Here is a 23,567-nt window from a genome sequence, read left to right as displayed (position 1 = left end):
GGCAACTTTCAGGGGAGGGAAGGGGCGTGGCCTGAGGGAGAGTGAGGTAAACCCGACGGCCGGGGGGGGGGGCGGAGTCGTCAGCGCGGCAAGTTTCAGGGGAGGAAAGGGGCGTGGCCGGGGAGAGTGAGATAAACCTGACCCCCCCAGGGGGCGGAGCCGTCACCGCGGCAACTTTCAGGGGAGGGAAGGGGCGTGGCCTGAGGGAGATTGAGGTAAACCCGACGGCCGGGTGGCCGGAGTCGTCACCGCGGCAAGATTCAGGGGAGGAACGGGGCGTGGCCTGGGGAGTGTGAGATAAACCCGGCCGCCGAGAGGGGGCGGAGTCGTCACCGCGGCAACTTTCAGGGGAGGGAAGGGGCGTGGCCTGGGGAGTGTGAGATAAACCCGGCCGCCGAGAGGGGGCGGAGTCGTCACCGCGGCAACTTTCAGGGGAGGAACGGGGCGTGGCGTGGGGAGTGTGAGGTAAACCCGGCCGCAGAGAGGGGGGCGGAGTCGTCACCGCGGCAACTTTCAGGGGAGGGAAGGGGCGTGGCCTGGGGAGCGTGAGGTAAACCCGGCCGCCGAGAAGGGGCGGAGCGGCGGCCATTTTGCTTTCTGCCTCAGCGCCAGCCGACCGTCCGCGAAGTCTCTTCCTCCGCCCGGCTCGCCGCGACGATGCTCTCCGTGCGCGTGGTGGCCGCGCTCGCCCGGACCCTGCCCCGCCAGGCCGGCTTGGTGAGCGACGGGGCGGGAAAGGCCGCTCCTAATGCCGCTGCCGCCGCCGCCGCCGCCATCTTGGGCTCCGGCCTGGCGGTGACATTGAGGCGGCGGCGGTGGTGTCCTCCGTGGCTGCTCCGGGCCTCCCCTGCGGCCTCTTCCCGCGCGGGCCGGGCCGTTTCTGGGCCTCGCTGCGTCCCGGGGCCTTGGGCCTCGGCCTGGCGGAGACGCCGGCAAGGTCATCGGTCTGCAGCCGGCCGGTGGGCGGGAGGGAGAAGCCCGCTTAGAGCCTGGGCCAGGCCTGCTCGTCTCCCCCGGGGCCGTTTCTGGGGTGGGGTGGGGTCTCTGCGGCGTGTCTGTCAGAGGAAGGTCAGCCTCATTGGGGGCTGCCCCGGTTTTGATCTCTGGCCGTGGCTGATGGGCGTTGTGTTCCCGGCTACCTGGCTGGAGGAAAGGAGACTTTCCATTCTCTGTGTGTGTGTGTGTGTGTGTGTGTCTGGTCCAGGTAGTCCTCGACTTAGGACCGCTCATTTAGGGACCGTTCAAAGTTAACAACAGCACGGGGGGGGGGGAATGCGACTTAGTTAGGACTGTTTTTCACCCTTTGCAGCAGTGGTTCTCAACCTTTTTAATGCCGCGACCCCCCCCAACCGGTCGTAAGTCGAGGACTACTCAACCGGTCGTAAGTCGAGGACTACTCAACCGGTGCAGCACCGTTTGCAGAATGGGACTTTTGGCGGGCTCAGCAGGGCAGAGACAGCCTGGACAATTCCTATTGGCTTTGGAAAGCCAATAGAATTTAGACTCTATTCAAGAGAGTCTATTCTATTGGCTTTCAAAAGCCAATAGAATAAAAGGGAGTAGCACAGCTAAGGAAAAGGGGGAAAAGAAAATGGCAGACTGCGTTGTTTGGCGACCCCCGTGAAATGGTCATTTGACCCCAAATGGGGTCCCGACCCACAGGTGGAGAACCACTGCTTTGCAGCATCCCCTTGTGGTCACGTGATCCAAAGGAAGAGGCCCGGCAACTGACTCGGACTTACGACGGTTTGCAACCTCCCGAAGTCGCGAGATCCCCTTTGGCGACCTGACCAGCAAAATCATTGGGGGGGGGGAGCCAGATTTGCTTAATGGCCATGGTGCTAACTTAATCACTGGAGGGTTTCCCTTAACAACCGGGTGGCTAACGTAACGGTAGCAAGACAGATCATAAGATCTCACTTAATAGCTCATCGTTTGGGGACTGGCAACTGACTCATACTTACGACGGTTGCAGCGTCCTGAAGTCACATGAAGATCCCCTTTTAGCAACTTTCTGACGAGCAAAAAGTCATTCGGGAAGCCAGGTTCACTTAATACTAATATAAAAAAGTTGGAAGGGACCTTGGAGGTCATCTAGTCCAACCCCCTGCTCAGGCAGGAAACCCTATCCCATTTCAGACATATGGTTGTCCATTTTCTTCTTAAAAACTTCCAGTGTTGGAGCATTCACCGCTTCTGGAGAAGAAGAACTGGTTAATTGTTCTGACTGTCAAGAAGTTTCTCCTTAGTTCTAAGTTGCTTCTCTCCTTGATTAGTTTCCATCCGTTGCTGCTTCTTGTCCTGCCTTCAGGCGCTTTGGAAAATAGCTTCACTCCCTCTTCTTCGTGGCAGCCCCCGAGATATTGGAACCCACAAGTCATAAAAAGTCCTTTGTTTTCCCACCTCTGATATACAGAATGGCAAAGTTGAAGCAGGGAATGTCACAGTGACTCCCATAATGCCTTGAGTCCATCCCATAATAATCAAACCACTTAACCGTGTTACTAACTTAACTGTAGAAAGAAAGGTGCAAAATCTCAATAACTGTCATCCTTTGGGGACGGGCAACTGACTCAGACTTACGCCAGTTTGCAGCATCCCAAAGTCACGTGATCCCCTTTGGCGACCTGAGGAGCATCAAGTCATTGGGGGAAGCCAGATGCACTTAACAACCGGGTTACTAATCTATCCATGGCCGTGATTCACTTAACAACAGTGACAGAAAAAGTTGTAAAACGGGGCAAAGATCCCTTAAAGATGTCTCACTTGAACAACAGACATTTTAGGCTCAGTGGTGGCCATAAGTTGAGGACTGCCTGTACCAGCCACAACACTGCCGGATGGTGTTTTTATGACCTTGGAGGTTTTCAAGTGAGAGGACCTGCTGCTGTTGCCATTCATTATCTATGGATCATATATAACCCCCATTTTCTAATGAAATGAATTTTTTTTTGTCTGCAGTGGGAGGTGGGAGATGGGTCTGCATTTGTCCTCAGTTCAGTCTTTTGGTGCAATTTTGACGCAGTATTCGCAACGATGACTTTGCTGCTACAATTTAGTCTGTTTTTGTGGGGTTTTATTAGGGGTATCCCTTCAGGTGGGTGCCATGACTTTAAAGCCTGTTTTCTCCAGTTATTGCAGTGGAGAAGTAGCGTCTTTTAAAAGACTAACCATTAATTCAATATATACTATGTTATTGGACTCTTCCAGTGGTTGCTGACCTTTGCCACAGACCCCCCTCCTTTAAATACTTTAAAGCCCTAGCCTAGACTATATCAAGCCTTTGCGGACCCCCCCCCTTTTAATATTTTTTTATTTTTCCAAAAAAATAAACCCCATACATATACCGTGATATTTATCAGATGTTAACATACATTCTTTTTATGTTCATATATAAGATACTTTTAATAAAATGAAATAAATACATACACATGACTTTTGGTGTTGCTCACCCATTTCCCCTTTCACAGTATCCACACTCCTTCTTTACCCTCGTTCTCCCTTCTCTTCCCTACTTCCCTCTTCTTCCTCTTTCCTTCACCACTCTTCTCCCCACTTCTCCAACCTTCCTACTTCCTTCTCCCCTCCTTTACTCTTTTCTCTCTCCTTTCTTCCCTCTTCAGATACAATTCAGGGGTAATGGCGGACCCCCCTTATGTGATGACATTGTGACCTCCCAGGGATGTGTGGACCACAGGTTGAAAACTACTGGTCTAGTAGTCTAATAACATAGTATATTGAACTGTTGGTTAGTCTCTAAAAAGACTACTTTTGACATTGTTAAAGCAGCAGCAAATGTTTGGAATACATTTTAAATGGGAGCACAGCAAAAACTGCACAGGTACACTTTAGATTTTAGACATAAGTAGTAGCCTTAAGATTCCTGTTTGGACATTAGTAAGATTTTTCCCTGAAGGTTAATGCAGAGAACGAGGGCTATGAATAAGCTTCTGCAGGATGAGGATTTTGAATGAGCAGCATTTGGAAAAAATTCACCAAAGCTTTGATCCCACGCTTTTGCAGAAACAGGAGACACTGTTTTTTAAAAGTAAAGCATACAACTTTAATCTCTTCTGATTCCTAAAAACGGCTTTGGAGAGAAACCCTAACTGACTACCCCTCTTTAAAATCACCTCATTTTTTTTCCAGGGATCCTTGGCAGAAGACAAACAGATGAGCCTCATAAAACACATAGCTGCTTTAAAGAGTGTTTACTGTGTAGTTTTGTATATAAATAATGTATTGCAATAAGGAGCTCATTGATAACTTTTAACTCAAAATTTTGCCAGAAAAATAAGATTGGAGTTTCAAACTGGAGACCCTATGGTTTTTTTTTCCTTTGTCTTAGGTGTCAAGGAATGCTTTGGGCACGTCATTTGTAGCAACAAGGAACTTCCATGCCTCCCAAACAACTCTACAGAAAACTGGTAAACAGTGCGCATAACTCCTGGCTTTATCTCTAAATTAAAGGTGTTTCTCCTGCAGCTTTTTAAGTTGTTTGACATTTTGCTATTCATTTGTTCGTTCAATTTCTATAGCTGCCCAATTCAACCAGATGATTTTCCCTATCACGTTGCAGAATATGGCTGCTACTTGGATCCATGTCCCAGCAAGAGTGAAATGAAACTTATTTTTTTAAATGACCAAAGCAAAGCAGAATTTGCCATGCTGTGTTCACTGGCTAATTGTTCACCATCCCACGGTTTGCTGGAATTTATTTGAATTTCTGGCTTGAATAGATAATACTTCAGTTCTTAAAGCTAACCAAGGCAAAAATACTGTAATACATCCTGAGCACTACTGATAACTTGTGAGCTTTGTAGACCGAAGAGATAAAGCTAATAAAGAGATAAAGCTAATAAAGTATTTATTAGCTTAAGTACTCTATTCAGCTTGCCCACATTTGCTTTTATTCTACATTCGAGTGTCTTCTGTAGAGAAATTGGTTGTCTTGAAAATACCGAATTGGAATATATATATTTTTGGGTGTAAATAAGAATGATCTCAATTAGCTTATTCATTTTAGTAGCTGTATGTAGCTTTCATAGAGGTGCATAATGTGCACCTTTATTGAAGCTATATAATTTGATGAGATGGACAGAGAGACACGAAATCTTCAGTTCTCACATTTTGTAAAAACAATTGCTTGAAAGGAAACAGGACGTGCTCTGTAAACTTCCCCCTTTTGCCTGCTGTAGAAACTTTTTCATCTTGCAACTTTGAATTTTGATTTTTTTTTTTTTAATTTGTTGGGTGGAACTGCCTGTCACTTGACTGACAAAACTTGTGATTTGAACCAGGGCTGTTTAAAAAGACCGTCTTAATATCGGCCTATGTTCTTCCAGGCACTGCCGAAGTATCTTCCATTCTTGAGGAACGTATTCTGGGGGCCGACGTATCGGCCGAGCTGCAGGAAACCGGGCGCGTGCTTTCCATCGGTGACGGCATCGCCCGCGTGTACGGTCTGAAAAATGTTCAAGCGGAAGAAATGGTGGAATTCTCGTCCGGGTTGAAGGTCAGTCTCCATATCCATGTCTGCATTAATGAAACTTAACTGTAACGATTTGGTTTTTCTCTGCCCGTTTTATTCCTGTGCGAAAGCATATGGTAGGATATGAGTGATGGAAATGCCGTTTAAAGCAACGCATCAAGGAGGTGCTCGGCCCCTTTAGCATCTCAAGGTGCCTTTTGGTGTTGGTGGTTATCTCTGATTGCTAACCATTCATATTTTCATTCGACAATATATGCAGAATATATTTGCGGAACTATATCCTCATGGCAGTGCTCGCTGACATTTTACAATGGACAGGTAGGCCTTAACTTATGACTGATTGCTTAGCGCACTGATGATGTTACCTAGTTGGGTCATGAAACATCTGCAAGAAAACAAGCAAGCTCAGAGAGCACCAAGGACCCCACAGTCATTGTCCTCCTCTCCACATACCCCACTCCCTTCTAGCACTGATGATGTTACCTAGTCTGGTAATGAAAAACATCTGTGTGAGAAAATAACCAAGCTCAGAGAGCACCAAGGACCCCAAAGTTCTCATCCTCATCCTCCTCCTCCTCACATATAACACTCTCTTCTAGCTCTGATGATGTTACCTAGTTGGGTCATGAAACGTCTGCAAGAAAACAACCAAACCCAGAGAGCACCAAGAACCCCACAGTCCTTTCCTCCTCCTCCTCTCCATACACCCCACTCCCTTCTAGCACTGATGATGTTACCTAGTTGGGTCATGAAACGTCTGCCAGAAAACAACCAATCTCCGGAGAGCACCAAGGACCCCACAATCATTCTCCTCCTCTCCACATACCCCACTCCCTTCTAGCACTGATGATGTTACCTAGTCTGGTAATGAAGCATCTGTGTGAGAAAACAACCAAGCTCAGAGAGCACCAAAGACCTCACAGTCATTCTCCTCCTCCTCCTCCTCCTCTTCATACACCCCACTCCCTTCTAGCACTGGTGATGTTACCTAGTTGGGTCATTAAACGTCTGCCAGAAAACCACCAATCTCCAGAGAGCACCAAGGACCCCTCATGTCAACCCTGAACTACAAATATTCTCCTTTTATCAGTGCTGAGTGACCCTTACACATTAGAACAGATCCTGCAAACAAATCTTAAGACCTGGATTTGAAGTTGTGGCCTTCGTGTGTGTCTCCACTCTGGCCATTTTCAGCATCCCGGGGTCACGTGGCTGCAATCTACTTTGATATTTCTGGAAACTAGCATTTGCCTCTGCTTTCTGGGGGGGGGGGCGAACTCCCCGAAGCGAACAATGGTTTGCTTAACACCCGCCCCCAAAACGATCACAAAATTGGGCACGGTCGCAAACGGCGACCTGCTTTCTAACTTTCACGACTTGCAACCAAACACGTGGGCTCGATTACGGTCACAAGGCGAGGACTACCTATTACGTACCGCATTTTGTATGAATTGGGCTTGTCGGTGTTATGTGCTCCTGGCTACTTTCCTTCGTGACCAGAGGCAAGCTCGCCTGACCAATAACCAGCCAAGACACAGTGAAGGCCTTTTGTTTTGTTTATTGCAATAAGCGGAAGAGAAGCTTTCTAAGCTTGGTTCTCTTCAAAGTTTTAACCCCAAATAATTCCTTCTTTTATTCATCCCTATCACCGGCCGCTACAGCCCTCCTCTTTCCCCATTGGCTGAGGTAGGATGAGGTTACACTCTTTCCATCCGCCTATACACATATCCTGATAACATACTAAATCATATTCACATATACAATAAGAATAAGAAAAATTAGACATGTAAATGGTTATTTTAAACTCAGTATATATTTATGTCCCCACTTTAAACAATAAGTTCTTTTCCTGCTTTTCAATTCAGTGTGCCTCTCATCTTATTTGGCATAGTTTCCTATTTTCCTATACTTCCTGGCTAGCCATTTCCTTTAAAAAAACTATTTATCTAATTTATGACTTCCCTCTTCCTTTCTCAGACCCAGCTATTTTAACCTATATGGTTTATCTTACTTCCTTAATGTTATCTCTTTCTGACTCTCACCATCTGTATTTTTTCTATTCAATTAGTTCCCATTGTATTGTAGGTTTAACTGATTCTGAAGATTTATCATATTGATGTATATTTATCATCGGGAAGGTGGTCCCACTGGATCTCTCTCATCTGGGTTTTCCTCCTACATGAGTTCCCTCTTTCCTTAGGGTATGTCTCTGAATCTGGAACCTGACAACGTCGGTGTGGTAGTCTTTGGCAACGACAGGCTGATCAAGGAAGGGGACGTTGTGAAGAGAACCGGCGCCATTGTGGACGTGCCCGTCGGGGAGGAGCTGCTGGGGCGCGTGGTGGATGCGCTGGGGAATCCCATCGACGGAAAGGTAGGTGTGGAAAGCAGGTGGCCGTTAACCTCTGGGGCTGTTGGGGAGGAGCGGATGGGAAGGCCTGACCCTGTCGCCTTGCTTCTAAAGGGCCCCATCACTTCCAAAACCCGCAGGAGGGTCGGCTTGAAGGCTCCCGGGATCATCCCCAGGATCTCCGTCCGTGAGCCCATGCAGACTGGGATCAAGGCTGTAGACAGCCTGGTGCCCATTGGCCGTGGGCAGCGTGAGTTGATCATTGGAGACAGACAGACTGGGTAAGAAAGAAGTCGCCCTGGCTACGGCAGATTCTTAGCTTTTGGAATCTTCTTCCCTTTTTTTAAAGAACATTTTATTGATTTACATTTAAATATTTAAACAGCAACGTGGCGGCTGAATTAATCGACGATTCAGTAACATACAAGTGTCTGTTAGTATAAGTCTCAAACTACCACGTTAAATGTTTCCTTTCTCCTTAATACAGTGTTTCCCAAACTTGACAATTTTAAGGCATGTGGACTTCAACTCCCAGAATTCCACAGCCAGCGTTGCTGGCTGTGGAATTCTGGGAGTTGAAGTCCTCATTCCTTAAAATTGTCAAGTTTGGGAAACACTGCCTTAATAGTTACTGTCTCGTTTTTAAACTCATACAATTCTTATTATGTCGATTAAATAAAAAATAACTTCCTTACATTTATCAATGGTTTTTAGGTTGCACGTCTCCCAGTTGTTTTAACATTCAATCTTGATAGACAATCGATGTCCTCGTTCGGTTTTCCCAAGTTTTAGTTTCCCATTAATATTTAAATTTAATATTTATAATTTCCAAGTTTTAAGTAACCCCAGTTCCCTTTATCACAACTCATCGCAAAATGTTCTAATGTTCAGGACACACGTCTTATCTATTTGAATATATTCTATTTCTCACCACCTTACGTCAACTGATTAATAATGCAGTATAAGGTTCTTATTTTCTGTTAATTTCTGAGCCGAGGTGGCGCAGCAGTTAAAGTGCAGTACTGCAGGCCACTTTAGCTGACTGTGTTCAGCAGGTCAGCGGTTCAAATCTCACCGGCTCAAGTTTGACTCAGCCTTCCATCCTTCCGGGGGAGGTAAAATGAGGACCCAGATTGTTGGGGGCAATGTAAATATATATATATACATTGCTTACTGGTGTACACTGCTTAGAGAGTGCTTCCACTTAAAGTGGTATATAAGTCCCATAAATAAATAAATGTCTTAAATTTAGTGACCAAAATTGCTCTTATTTCGGCATTTCATACTTCCTCTCTTTTTCTCTTAATATCTACTATCTCGTATTTAAGCTTTGGGAATCTTCCTTACACGGGGATCCCTGAGGGCATTTGATTCAAAAGCGTCCAAATCATAATTGCAAAATTAATAATAGGGGAAAAAAAAACCCTCTTTGGCATTATTCAGCTTTTCCATTGAAAAAATCCCCAGTTTTTTTTTTTTTTTTTTTTTTCAAAAAGTCCGCCGAGTTAATTTGGGGGCGATAAGATGTTGACTGTTGACGTATTCGATTTGCAGCAAAACCTCCATTGCTATCGATACTATAATTAACCAGAAAAGGTTTAATGATGGAACGGATGAGAAGAAGAAGCTGTACTGTATCTATGTGGCCATTGGTCAGAAGAGATCGACGGTTGCTCAGCTGGTGAAGAGGCTCACTGACGCAGGTACCGGCCTTCTGTTTGCCCAAAACTTTGGGCTTGCCGAAACGTGTAGTCCAGAGCAGCCTTGCGCTTGATCTTCTGAGTTTTCCCTAAATATAAAAGATCTACGAAGACCTGCCTTTGGCATTATTCCTCAAACATCCCTATAAAGTTCACTTTTTGTCGGGTTGGCTTGTCATCAGACAGGTGTGTCCAGCCTGAGGCCTATGTACCACATCCAGCCTTGGCAGCTAATAATACGACCCCGCAAGATTATAAACCTTTAATTTATTCACACACACACACACACACTATATTATATCTTTTACCTGTGTCCCAAGACAATTGCTCTTCGTTCGTTGTGGCCCAGGCAAGCCAAAAAAGTTGGACACATCTAGTTGATGGCTTAATTTATGTAATGAAATAATGCTTTCCGGGCTCATTAAAATGTTGAAGAGGGGTAGTTAACGAATCATGAGAGTAATTGTTCTGATTAACTAGACCGGGGATCTTCAAATTTGGCCTTTTTGTGACTTGTGGACTTCAACTCCCAGAATGCCTCAGCCAGCATGTATATATTAAGTGTCTAATGGACAGAGGTGAATACATCTGCCTAACATGCAAGCAGCCCAAGTTCGAATCTCAGAAGAGTATGGGTAGCTGATGAGAGCTAAATAACTCAAAATAGCTATACTAGTCTCCCTTAACTCTTTGTTGGCAAAAATTCAAATTTTGTGTGTGTGTGTATGTGTATGTGTGTGTGTGAGAGAGAGAGAGAGGGCAGTACAATATTAGGAGAAAGCAGAGTAGGATAAAACCATAATAAAATGACAATAACATAGAGGGTCTGTGGCAATTCACTGTTGCCAACTCGTCATAGCCATCTTGCCAATTTATTTATTAAATAAATTGAATAGAACTGTTAAATCATTTCGCAGAGGGTTGTCCCGTGGCAAGTTCACTCTGGCGAGTTATCCCCGTCCCTAATATGGAGACACAGAATTGCAATGGGATGGGATAGGTCAGGGATAGGCAACCTTGGCTCTTTTATGACTTGTGGACTTCAACTCCCAGAATTCCTGAGCCAGCATGGGGGAACTGTGGCCCCTTCATGACTCATGGACTTCAACTCCCAGAATTCCTGAGCCAGCATAGCTCATCTTGGAAACCTCTCCCTTTTCCCTCAGCATGACTGGCTCAGGAATTCTGGAAGTTGAAGTCCATGAGTCATGAGGGAGCCATAGTTCCCTCATGCTGGCTCAGGAATTCTGGGAGTTGAAGTCCACAAGTCATGAAGGGGCCATAGTTCCCCCATGCTAGCTCAGGAATTCTGGGAGTTGAAGTCCACAAGTCATGAGGGAGCCATAGTTCCCTCATGCTGGCTCAGGAATTCTGGAAGTTGAAGTCCATGAGTCATGAGGGAGCCATAGTTCCCTCATGCTGGCTCAGGAATTCTGGGAGTTGAAGTCCACAAGTCATGAAGGGGCCATAGTTCCCCCATGCTAGCTCAGGAATTCTGGGAGTTGAAGTCCACAAGTCATGAGGGGGCCATAGTTCCCTCATGCTGCCTCAGGAATTCTGGGAGTTGAAGTCCACAAGTCATGAAGGGGTTATAGTTCCTCCATGCTGGCTCAGGAATTCTGGGAGTTGAAGTCCACCAGTCATAAAAGAGCCGAGGTTGACTACCCCTGGGATAGGTGTTACAATTTGACCTCTAAGGTCTGACACTGTGACGTTGTGGCCACAGTGAGCCCATCCCAGGTGCTTTGAATTTTCCTGAGGAGACATTCTTGAACTGTATGTCTTCTAGTTTGTTCCAGTGCCCCACAGTCACATTGCGAGCTCTCAGCCATTGCCTCTTGGCCAGATTCTTCCGTGTAGGCTTGAATAAATATTCAGTGCTGCAAGCCTATGAATGGTGCCCCAATTCTCAGCGCCCGACAGTGACAACGTGAAACACTGCTGAGTGCAAAGGAAAGAAACAGTGGATATCTTTGGACCTCTGTTCCAAAAAGTTCAGATATGTTGGGTGTGCGTGGTGAGGGGGAATTCCTCTCCTGGCTAAGCTGCCTCCCTCTTCATTGACCTTGGTCATCTCTCTGTTTCAGATGCTATGAAGTACACAATCGTGGTTTCGGCCACAGCCTCAGATGCTGCCCCCCTCCAGTACTTGGCTCCTTACTCCGGCTGTTCCATGGGTGAATACTTCAGAGACAACGGCAAACACGCCTTGATCATCTACGATGACTTATCCAAGCAGGTTGGAACCTCGGCTTGGCCTCCGAATCAAGGGGACGGGGAGACTCCGAATCAAGGGGACGGGGAGACTCCGAATCAAGGGGATGGGGAGATTCCGAATCAAGGGGACGGGGAGACTCCGAATCAAGGGGACGGGGAGCCAACCGAATCAAGGGGACTGGGAGACTCCGAATCAAGGGGACGGGGAGACTCCGAATCAAGGGGAGGGGGAGACTCCGAATCAAGGGGAGGGGGAGACTCCGAATCAAGGGGATGGGGGAGTCTTTGAATCAAGGGGACGGGGAGACTCCCAATCAAGGGGACGGGGAGACTCCCAATCAAGGGGACGGGGAGACTCCCAATCAAGGGGACGGGGAGACTCCCAATCAAGGGGACGGGGTCTCTCCGAGACAGACACGGCAACTGTGCTCTCTTGATCCACAGGCCGTGGCCTACCGTCAGATGTCTCTCTTGCTGCGGCGTCCCCCTGGCCGCGAGGCCTACCCGGGCGACGTCTTCTACCTCCACTCCCGTCTCCTGGAAAGGGCAGCCAAAATGAACGATGCCTTTGGCGGGGGGTCCCTGACTGCTCTCCCCGTCATCGAGACCCAAGCCGGCGATGTGTCGGCCTACATTCCGACTAACGTGATCTCCATCACCGACGGGCAGGTAGGGTCCCAAGGGAAACACAAAGCCTGCAAGAGGAGCAGTTGGGCCCAGTGGGGGGGTTATTTTTTAAAATCTCTGCTACTTCTCCCAAAGAGGCTTTTTCACGAGGCAACTGGACAAGTGAACGGGCAGTGACAAGTCTCAGAAAAATGACTTGATGGGTGAGAAATAGAATCTGACCGAGAACTCACCCAAACAAAAAATAACGTTTTAGCCGAAGGATTGGATTTTGCAGCAACACCAGAACAGCTACCCATCCTAGATTTCCTCACAGTCACAGCGTCAGCCATTGGGGACAATAAACTGGCGGAACCAGTAAAGGGTGAAGGTATCTGCAGCCCTCGCCAGGGCCAAAACACCCCTCTTCCAACCTCACACTTCAAGAAAGGAGAGCAGTGACATCTCTAGGAAGGGAACCAAACATCACCATCCCGCCAGCTGATAAAGGAAGCTGCACGATCATCCTGAACACAGATGAGTGCAGAGAAGAGCAACAAAGAGGATCGGGGCTGGAGGCTAAAACATACAAGGAACGATTGCTGGAATTGGGTATGTCTAGTTTAACAAAGAGAAGGACGAGGGGGGACAGAATAGCAGCCTTCCAGGATCTCAGGGGCTGCCCCAAAGAGGAGGGAGTCAAGGTGTTCCCCAAAGCACCTGAAGGGAGGACAAGAAGCAACGGGTGGAAACTAATCAAGGAGAGAAGCAACCTAGAACTGAGGAGAAACTTCCTGACAGTGAGAACAATTCACCAGTGGAACAACCTGCCTCCAGAAGCTGTGAATGCTCCAACACTGGAAGTTTTTAAGAAGAGACTGGACAGCCATTTGTCTGAAATGGTATAGGGTTTCCTGCCTGGGCAGGGGGTTGAACTAGATGACCTCCAAGATCCCTTCCAACTCTGTTATTCTGGCGTTCTCTGAGAATAGAATAGGATAGAATAGAATAGAATAGAATAGAATAGAATAGAATATTGCCACAAAGAAGAGCGGGAGTCAAACAATTCTCCAAGGCACCTGAAGGCAACACAAGAAGAAGCAACAGATGGAAACTCATCAAGGAGAGAAGCAACCTAGAACTAAGGAGAAACTTCCTGACAGTGAGAACAATTAACCAGTGGAACAACCTGCCTCCAGACGCAGTAAATGCTCCAACACTGGAAGTTTTTAAGAAGAGACTGGACAGCCATTTGTCTGAAATGGTCTAGGGTTTCCTGCCTGAGCAGGGGGTTGGACTAGATGACCTCCAAGGTCCCTTCCAACTTTATTATTATTATTATTATGACTATGCCAAGGTGAGCAGTCTTCTGAAGGACACTGCCGCGTCTGAGACTCTGAAGATTGATCCCACCAGCAGTTACAAGAAAAAGGTCATTGATTCCTTGCAACAAAAAAGTCCAGTTGCCTCGTGAAAAAGCATCTTTGGGACAACTATGACCCAGATGACTGAAAATCTCAATAGACACTGGGCTACTTCTCTTTTGGCGTTGTTAATGCAAAGGTAGTAAGAAATAGTAAGTCAAAAACATTTTTTTTTAAAGGGAAATGTAGCTAAATCTGTTTTATACAGGTAATCCATTTTGCAAGCTCGCTAAATGAAAAAACACAAAAAAACCCAACTGACTTGATAGCCATCACATAACACACTGACAAATGTCCTCCTCTCAGCTTCAATACTTGACATCCTACTGTGATCTGATTGGCTTGTGGCCAAAACAAGATGACACCCAATTGGCTCTCTAAACACTCACGCTCATTGGCTACAATCAGATAAGGAAAGCTACCTGAGATCAACCAAAGCAAGTTGTGCTTCCTTTTTCTGGTTATTCGGCTATAACCTTTCATAGAATACAGTACAGATAATTGAACAAACTTTGTTGCATTACGTTCTTGATTCAATTATCTTTCCATTGATATATAATTTTATGGTACTGCTCCAAAAAAAAGTGGTGTTATTAGCCATCCAACCTCAAAAAATACACTTTTCCCAAAAGGTTTCCACAGTTTTGGCTACTACTGTATTTTATATACAGATAGTCCTCAAATTATAACCATAATGAAACCTGTCCATTAAAGTTGTAAGTTATAATGGTCAGCCAGTCACTCATATGAATCAACCAATTTTACTATATTTTTTTACGGCGGTCATTAAGCAAACTCATTGCTCAGTATGTATACTTGCACCTCAAACCAACATACTTCCATCATCGTTGGCGATCAATAATTGCATCGTAGCAGCTAACCATAAGTAAGCCAGTGGTTTTATCCCATCATAAGCTTTGATCGATCCGATCGTTCTCACGTAGGGAAGATGTAGATTAGCTTAGTGCTGTATACAGTTCCCCATATAATGGTAAAGACAATAGTATCCAGTTATTCTACCCTTTGGTCACTCTGCCATAAGAGCATGAAAACCCCATTTTGATTGCATGCCTGCTCCCAATATTTTATACCCCCTCTTTGGAACTATAATCTAGAGATTATTTTATCAACTACTAAACAGTTGTTTACATTCCATAAACTGGGACAGGAGTCTTCAAACTTGGCCCTTTTATGACTGGTGGACTTCAGCACCCAGAATTCCTCACTTGGCCATTTTGATGAAACTGTGGACTTGGATCCAGACCAGGGGTCTTCCAACTTGGCCCTTCTATGACTGGTGGACTTCCAAGTCCCAGAATTCCTCAGTCGGCCATTTTGATGAAACTGCGGGCTTGGATCCAGACCAGGGGTCTTCAAGTCTGGCCCTTTTATGACTGGTGGACTTCAAATCCCAGAATTCCTCAGTCGGCCATTTTGATGAACTGCGGGCTTGGATCCAGACCAGGGGTCTTCCAACTTGGCCCTTCTATGACTGGTGGACTTCAACTCCCAGAATTCCTCAGTCGGCCACTTTGATGAAACTGCGGGCTTGGATCCAGACCAGGGGTCTTCCAATTTGGCCCTTCTATGACTAGTGGATTTCAACACCCAGAATTCCTCAGTCGGCCATTTTGAGGAAACTGCAGGCTTGGATCCAGACCAGGGGTCTTCCAACTTGGCCCTTCTATGACTGGTGGACTTCAACTCCCAGAATTCCTCAGCCAGGCACGCTGGCTGAGGAATTCTGGGAGTTGAAGTCCACCAGTCATCAAAAGGCCAAGTTTCAAGACCCCTGAACTAGGATGTGTGTGTGTTGCACCTGATAAATAAATTGGCCAATTTGGTCATTATTGGTGGAACAGGGAGGCTGTGAATTCTAGTCCCTACTTGCAAAAGCTGATTGGGTAGCCTTGGACCAGTCGCTTCTCAGCCCAACTCGCCCTCAAAGGGTTGTTTTGGGGAAAACCGGAGGAGCATGTGTTATATTTGTCACCTTGAGTTGTTTATAAAAAAAAATAAAAGGTGGGCATGAAATAAATACATCTCTTTTTTCTGGCAGATCTTCCTGGAAACAGAACTGTTTTACAAAGGCATCCGTCCAGCCATTAACGTGGGTCTGTCCGTGTCTCGTGTCGGTTCGGCTGCCCAGACAAGGGCCATGAAGCAGGTACCTATGAAACGATCACGGTTAGCTGTGAATGCTCCAACACTGGAAGTTTTTAAAAAGAGACTGGATAGCCATTTGTCTGAAATGGTATAGGGCAGGGGTAGGCAACCTCGGCTCTTTTATGACTCATGGACTTCCACTCCAACTGAATCAGGAATTCTGGGAGTTGAAGTCCATGAGTCATAAAAGAGCCGAGGTTGCCTATCCCTGGTACAGGGTTTCCTGCCTGAGCAGGGGGTAGGACTAGATGACCTCCAACTCTTCCTTCCAACTCATTATTATTACTATTATTATTGTCATCATCATCACCCACTTAATGTATTTGGGACATAACACAAACATTCCAGGCAGATTTCCCAGACTCTTACAATTGGGACCGTATAAAAATTGTCCAGAATCGACACGAGTGATTTTAGGCCAGCCTTTTATGCTTCAAGTAAGAGTCCTCAGTAAAAAAAAAAAAAAGTTAAGCAAAGGAAAAGAATGGTCCTCATTCTGATAAATAAACTTGGGGCAATGCCCTTTGTAGCAGCTGCTTCCCTAAAAGAAGAAATGGAGGCTTCTAGGCAAACCTGAAACACACTTTGAGCGAGGAAGATGTAACATACTCAATGGTTTTTTTTGTTTTGTTTTGTTTGTTTGTTTTTTTGGTAACGGTTCCGAAACAAGAGGGACAGGCTTTTAAGCTGGGAAAGACTGATGGGGAGGTTAAACCAGCTAGCAATTCAGGAGTAGTGGTAGCTATTCAAACTGGTCATATCTGCCATGGTTCCGACAGATGAAACTCTTCAAAAGAACTTCGAGGCATTGTTGACCTTAAAGAATCTTTTATTCGAAAAGCAATAACATCAGCGCTTACATAATCAGAGCCAAAAACTGAATTCCCCCCTCCCTTGAGCATATAGTATCAAAGCACAATTCCCTCCTCCAATTAACAGTCATAAATCACATTCCCCCAATTAGTTTAAAGCATGGGCTTTCCCTTCAGTTCTCCAGCCCAGACAATTCTTATCATCTCTTATTTTAATAACCTTGATTCTCACAGCTAGGTTCAGTATTGTTATGTCTAGCTGAACTCTCATGCACATTCCCTCCCCCCTCCCAGCATCATCTAGCTCTAACTCAGTGGTTCTCAACCTTTTTAATGCCGCAACCCCCCCCCCCCCACCGGTCGTAAGTCGAGGACTACTCAACCAGTCGTAAGTCGAGGACTACTCAACTGGTGCAGCACCGTTTGCAGAATGGGACTTTTGGCGGGCTCAGCAGGGCAAAGACAGCCTGGACAATTCCTATTGGCTTTTGAAAGCCAATAGAATTAGACTCTATTCAAGAGAGTCTATTCTATTGGCTTTCAAAAGCCAATAGAATAAAAGGGAGTAGCACAGCTAAGGAAAAGGGGGGAAAAATGGTGGACTGCATTGTTTGGTGACCCCCGTGAAATGGTTGTTCGACCCCAAATGGGGTCCTGACCCACAGGTTGAGAACCACTGCTCTAACTGTAAGAGTAAAACATAAGAAGAAAAGGGTTGCATCTCCAACTGTTGTCAAAGCGAAAACGTCCGATGTTAGCAGCGTTGACATTTTGCCTGCAACTCTCTCTTTACGTGCGTCCTATCGCGTAGGTGGCCGGAACCATGAAGCTGGAGTTAGCCCAGTACCGCGAAGTTGCTGCTTTTGCCCAGTTTGGGTCCGATCTGGATGCCGCGACTCAACAGCTGCTCAACCGTGGGGTCCGTTTGACCGAGCTGCTTAAACAAGGGCAGTACGGTAAGGAGGAGTCCTTTGGCGTTTCCCGTGTCCAGTTGCCGTTCAGAATTCTAGTCCTCATTAACTGCCTTTAAAAAAAAAAAATACTTGTGCAAGCAAGCCCAGGACATTTTGAGTACAGACGGTCCTCAACTTTCAACGGTTCGCTTATTGGCTGTTCAAAGTTACAGTCGCCCAGAAAAAAGAGACTTACGACCGTTTTCCCACTTAACGGCCGTTGCAGCATCACGTGATCAAAATTGGGTCACTTGGCAACTGGCGTGTGTTTAGGACGGTTGCAATGTCCAAAGGGCCACGTGGTCACTTTTGGTAACCTGACAAGCCAAGTCAGTGGCAGAGCCAGATTTACTTAACCACCACGTTATTAATCAACTGCAGTGATTATTAAGGAAACGGGTCATAAAATGGAGCAAATATCATTTAACTCAGAGGTTCACAAACCTTTGGGTACCGGGGACCAGTTCTGTGGAGAAAGTTTTTTCCTGCGTGGTTTTGTGTGCTGCCTGCATTCCACAAATGAGACTTTGCTTGTTTGTGTGGGCCGATTGCTGGCATGCTGCAGCCCAGTACCGGTCCACAGACCGGGGGGTTGGGGACCCCTGGTTTAACTTTCACTTAGTAATGAAAATTTGGGGTTGTAAGTCGAGGACCACCTGTATGCAATCCTTATCCTTCCTGTGCAATTCTCTACTATTATGCCTGGCTTAGCATGTCGCTGGACTCTAAATAATTGTGGTTTTTGCCTTGTGGGTTTGTGCAATTATAAATGAGACACAGCCTGGCTACCAGTGTTTCTGTATTACCTGTGCGGCAAAGGGATCAGGCACGAAAACGGAGGCTCACGAAGAGCGGGGTATCCCCTGGATCACTTTTGTGAGCATTATGTACGTAGGAGAAGAGCAGGCTGAGCTGGAAGGAGGGGTTAAACGTGTCATCAGTTTGCAATCGGTTGCATTGCCTCCCAACTATGGACGAAGGGCTACTGGAGCTGACAGAGATGGCAAAATTGACTCTTTTGATTGAAGAAAAGAATACCTTCGTTTCTATAGGGAGACCGCTTCTGGACTTTGTGCTTGAGGAGGAAAAAAAATGTGAAACTTTGATTCTGGGTTGCGCTAACTAGATTGATTTGTTGTTACAGAAAAGGCTAGTTTTTACTATTGTGAAAAAGTAAACAGTTAAGGCTCAACATTAATGCTACTGCAACAGGGGAAGTCGGAAGTCAGTCTTTCTCCTTTTTTTCCCCTCTCCCTCCCTTTTCCCTTTTTCCTCCCCATCCTTCTATTTGCTTTGTATTTTGTATTTTACTTTTGTGGGAAGTCAGCCCCCCCCCCCAGGGAAGGAAATATTAAAGAGGCAGAAAAGCATGCCCAGTTTTTCTTAATAGCCCCAAGTCTCCCTCCCCCAAGCAAAAAACCAGCTCTGCAGAAATGCAGATGTGATAATCCATTCAGGAAGGTTGAAGCTAGAAGATTAAGAAGACAACGACACCTAAAATCTATATACCCCACCCAAACTCTAAGACAGGACATAATAGGATGAACCCACAGGTGCCAAAGGTACACAGGTCAAAATACATGACTCAGGAAAAACAAAGCCTCGAACAGGAACAGGAAACAACCTCAAGAGCCCCAGAGGGTATAAAAACCCACTCCCTACATGTGGTTGCTCTCCTTTTTCTTCCAGAGCCATCTTTCTGTCTGGCTCTCCTCTTCAATAAACTCCAACCTTCTTCCTAAAGCAGTTGCCATGTTGTTTATTCCCGGCTTGGACTGAACCACGATGAAGACTTTTCCTTCAACACTTTACATCTTAATAAAAAATTTTAAATTATAAAATCATTGCATTGCCACAAGAGACCTAACTAACCCCCCCACACACACATGAATTCCATTGACCCTTACCTAGCGCCACTGTAGCTTGGACTGTTAGTTGACTAGATTCTTGGGTATAGGTAGCAATAAACTCTTGAGCTTTGAACTCAACAAATATTCCTGTTTATTTCCACCTGACGATGTATCGCCTTTTACGTTCCAATCACATTTAAGGATGTGGTTTTCCTGCTTTGAGGTCAAGTTTTGCTGCTATGGACTTTGATGTTCTCTATCTCTCTCTCTCTCTCTTAGTTCCCATGGCGATTGAGGAACAAGTTGCTGTCATCTATGCTGGGGTCAGAGGCTATCTGGACAAGTTGGACCCTAGCAAGATCACCAAATTTGAGCAGGCTTTCCTGGCCCATGTGCTAAGCAACCACCAACCCCTGCTCACCACAATCAAGTAAGGACAGGGTGGATTGCTGAGAAAGTTACACAAGGGGAGTGAAAATTAAAAATGTTGGCTTCCTGGTACCCACCCATCATGCAAGACTTTCGGGTTGCAGACTGTGGTGGGATGTCAAAGGGTCTGGAGAAGGCCTCTCTCCCACTTTGTTTTGGCCAGAGTTGACATTTATTTCTTCTTTTACTTCGACAGGACCGAAGGGAAGATATCTGAGCAAACAGACGCCAAGTTGAAGGAGATTGTCACAACTTTTCTGTCTACCTTTGACGCGTAAAACCTTTAGAACAGTTCCGGGCGCCAGGATACCTCTGTCATTGACTGCTGGTATTGCTTGAGTTCCCTTTTTCCAGAGACTTAAAAATATGTGTGAGTTGAGTGTACAAGGTCTCACTGAAAATAGATGGTTCCACGCTAGCCCTTGAGGACCATAGGCCTTACCGCGATGGGATCTGGTTGACCGCTGGCAGGATTGTGTACAAACCACATGACAAATAAAAATCTTAACAGATCATAGAAACTTTGCTCTGATTTGGTTTTTTTTGGGGGGGGGGAATTAGATTATTGTAGTATTTAAATGTGTGAAAGAGTTTTGCTTTATATTTGCGTACGGATACTGAGAAAACCGTAGCCTTTTTTGTATTTGGTTTTTTGGGTAAGGCAGCCATATATGCTGCATTAACAGAGGGATGGAATCAAGATCACATGAATACTACTTTACAAGGCCTTGGTAAGGCCACACTTGGAATCCTGAATCCAGTTTTGGTCACCACGATGTAAAAAAGATGTTGAGACTCTGGAAAGAGTGCAGAGAAGAGCAAGAAAGATGATCAGGGGATTGGAGGATAAAACATATGAAAAATGATTGCAAAAATTGGGTGTGTCTAGTTTAATGAAGAGAAGGACGAGGGGGGACAGGATAGCAGTCTTCCAATATCTCAGGGGCTGCCCCAAAGAAGAGGGAGTCAAGCTATTCTCCAAAGCACCTGAAGGTAGAACAAGGAGCAACGGATGGAAACTCATCAAGGAGAGAAGCAACCTGGAACTAAGGAGAAACTTCCTGACAGTTAGAACAATTAACCAGTGGAACAACCTGCCTCCAGAAGTTGTAGGTGCTCCATCACTGGAGGTTTCTAAGAAGAGACTGGATGGCCATTTGTCCAGAATGGTACATAGTCTCTCACTTGAGCAGGAGGTTGGACTAGAAGACCTCCAAGGTCCCTTCCAACTCTGTTACACTTGTTATTCTATAGCTGTTAGGTGCAAGGAACCAGAATCACGCAGATGTTCATCAGAACCAGTGGAACCACCTGCCTCCAGAAGCGATGAATGCTCCAACACTGGAAGTTTTTAAGAAGAGGCTGGACAGCCATTTGTGTGAAATGGTATAGGGTTTCCTGCCTGAGCAGGAGGTTGGACTAGATGACCTCCAAGGTCCCTTCCAACTTTATTGTATCTTTATCGCTACTCCCGCCAGACAAATTGCACTCCCTACAGAACAACTAGATAAACATTTCCAAGATTGCATCACAATAGCCCACACTTAACCACCTAGTACGCACATTTAGCTAGTTTACACTTTACACATATACTCACCGTAATGGGGTTTTATTTCTGCCTTAATGTAATATACAGGTCTCCTCCACTTAGGAACCACTCATTTAGTGACCGAAGCTACAGTGGCGCAGAAAAAAGGGACTCGTGATCCATTTTTTTTCACAGGACGGTTGCAGCCTTCCCCACATCTCCAGATGCTCAGCAACTGGTTCATCTTTATGATGGCTGCAGTGTCTCGGGTTCATGTGATCACCTTTGATGTCTCAGGATTCATGTGATGCACTGTGGCATGGACGGTTATAAAATGAGGCAAAACTCACTTAAGTGTCTCCCTTAGCCAACGAAACGTTGGGCTCTTGTGGTAAGTCAAGGACTACCTAGATCAGGGGCCATTTTGATGAAACTGAGGCCTTGGATCCAGTCCAGAGGTCTTCAAACCTGGCCCTTTTATGACTGGTGGACTTCAACTCCCAGAATTCCTCAGTCAGCGTGCCTGGCTGAGGAATTCTGGGAGTTGAAGTCCACCAGTCATAAACGGGCTAAGTTTGAAGACCCCTGGCCTAGATAAAATGCCGGTAACTCGGCTCCTGCTGGGAAGGAAGGGAGGGAGTTTAAGGGTCTGGAAAGGCCTGGTTCTCTCTGCCTTGGGTGCAAATTTAGAGCTTCCTCACAGCTGTGCCATTCCTCCCCTCCCACTCAAGTCACCGCTGAGGGGCTCCACCGATGAGCAAAAGGCCATGCGCTTAAGGAGTGACCACATGACGCATGAAAGCGCAAAAGGTGAAGAGAGTCAGCTGTGTGGGGGGAAAACTTGCCATTGACTCACCCTGCAAAGCATTGACATTCACATTCCATGTTCTGGCAAGCGAGTTTTCCCCTCCCTCCCTTCCTTTCTTCCCTCCCTCTCTCCCTGCCCTTTCCTTCCTTCCCTCCCTCCCTCCCATTTTTCTGCCTTCCTCCCTTTCCTTTCCTTTCCTTCCTTCCTTCCTTCCTTCCTTCCTTCCTTCCTTCCCTCCCTCCCTCCCTCCCTGCCTCCCATTTTCCTGCCTTCCTGCCTTCCTTCATTTTCCTTCCTTCCTCCCTTGCTCTAATCTTCCTTCCTCTCTCCTTTCCTTTCCTTTCCTTTCCTTTCCTTTCTTTTCTTCTTTCCTTCCCTCCCTCCCTTCCTCCCATTTTCCTGCCTTCCTGCCTACCTTCTTTCATTTTCCTTCCTTCCTCCCTTGCTCTAATCTTCCTTCCTTCCTTCCCTCCCTCGCTCCCTCCCCTCTCCTCCCTGCCTTTTCCTTCCTTCCTTCCTTCCTTCCTTTCCTCCCTCGCTCCCTCCCTCCCATTTTCCTGCCTTCCTGCCTGCCTTCCTTCATTTTCTTTCCTTCCTTCCTCCCTTGCTCTAATCTTCCTTCCTTCCTTCCTTCCTTCCTTCCTTCCTTCCTTCCTTCCTTCCTTCCATCCATCCCTCTCTCCCTCCCTCCCCTCCCTGCCTTTTCCTTCCTTCCTTCCCTCTCTCCCTCCCTGCCTTTTCCTTCCTTCCTTCCTTCCTTCCTTCCTTCCTTCCTTCCTTCCTTCCTCCTTTCTTTTCCTTTCTCCCTCCCTCCCTCCTTCCTTTCTTTGGCAGCTACGTGCTCAAGTTACGTCAGAGATCTTTCCATAGTTTTCACCTGGGCTGCGGTTGGTACAATCTGGGCCAAATGTTCCAGCTGCCTTTTTTAAGGGACTAAGTGAAAAAAAGAGAACATGCCCCCCCCCTCTTTTTTCTCTCCCTGTGCTAAAACTGTAGTACCTCTGCTGCAAACACAGGTAGTCCTCGGGTTAGGACCGCGATTCCGCCCAACGTTTCCTCCTCTTCAGCGAGACTGTTGTTAAGTGAACTTTGCCCCCATTTTACCACCTGGTTGTTAAGTGGAGCTGGCTCCCCCCATTGACCTTGCTTGTCAGAAGGCCACATGACCCCGGGACTCTGCAACTGTCAAAAAAATACGAGTCTGTTGCCAAACATCTGGATTTTGATCACATG

At 46.3% G+C, this 23,567-nt stretch overlaps 1 protein-coding gene across 1 annotated transcript; it reads left to right on the top strand.

Moving 5' to 3' along the window:
• The first annotated feature begins 557 nt into the window (after window positions 1-557).
• On the top strand, window positions 558-20,519 carry ATP5F1A (ATP synthase F1 subunit alpha). Its single transcript, XM_039338639.1, has 12 exons — window positions 558-717; window positions 4,349-4,427; window positions 5,346-5,515; window positions 7,692-7,865; window positions 7,956-8,122; window positions 9,396-9,544; window positions 11,629-11,780; window positions 12,203-12,427; window positions 15,848-15,955; window positions 17,578-17,722; window positions 19,849-19,999; window positions 20,195-20,519. The coding sequence occupies exons 1-12, from the start codon at window positions 658-660 to the stop codon at window positions 20,274-20,276; spliced, it is 1,662 nt and encodes a 553-aa protein (XP_039194573.1). The 5' UTR covers window positions 558-657; the 3' UTR covers window positions 20,277-20,519.
• The last annotated feature ends 3,048 nt before the right edge of the window (window positions 20,520-23,567 follow it).

Source organism: Crotalus tigris, unplaced genomic scaffold, assembly GCF_016545835.1.
Source record: "Crotalus tigris isolate CLP2741 ecotype Arizona unplaced genomic scaffold, ASM1654583v1 scf7180000017710.2780689, whole genome shotgun sequence".
Classification (NCBI taxonomy): Eukaryota; Metazoa; Chordata; class Lepidosauria; order Squamata; family Viperidae; genus Crotalus; species Crotalus tigris.
Note: the sequence above shows the minus strand (reverse complement) of the source record. Positions and strands in the feature narration are given on the sequence as shown.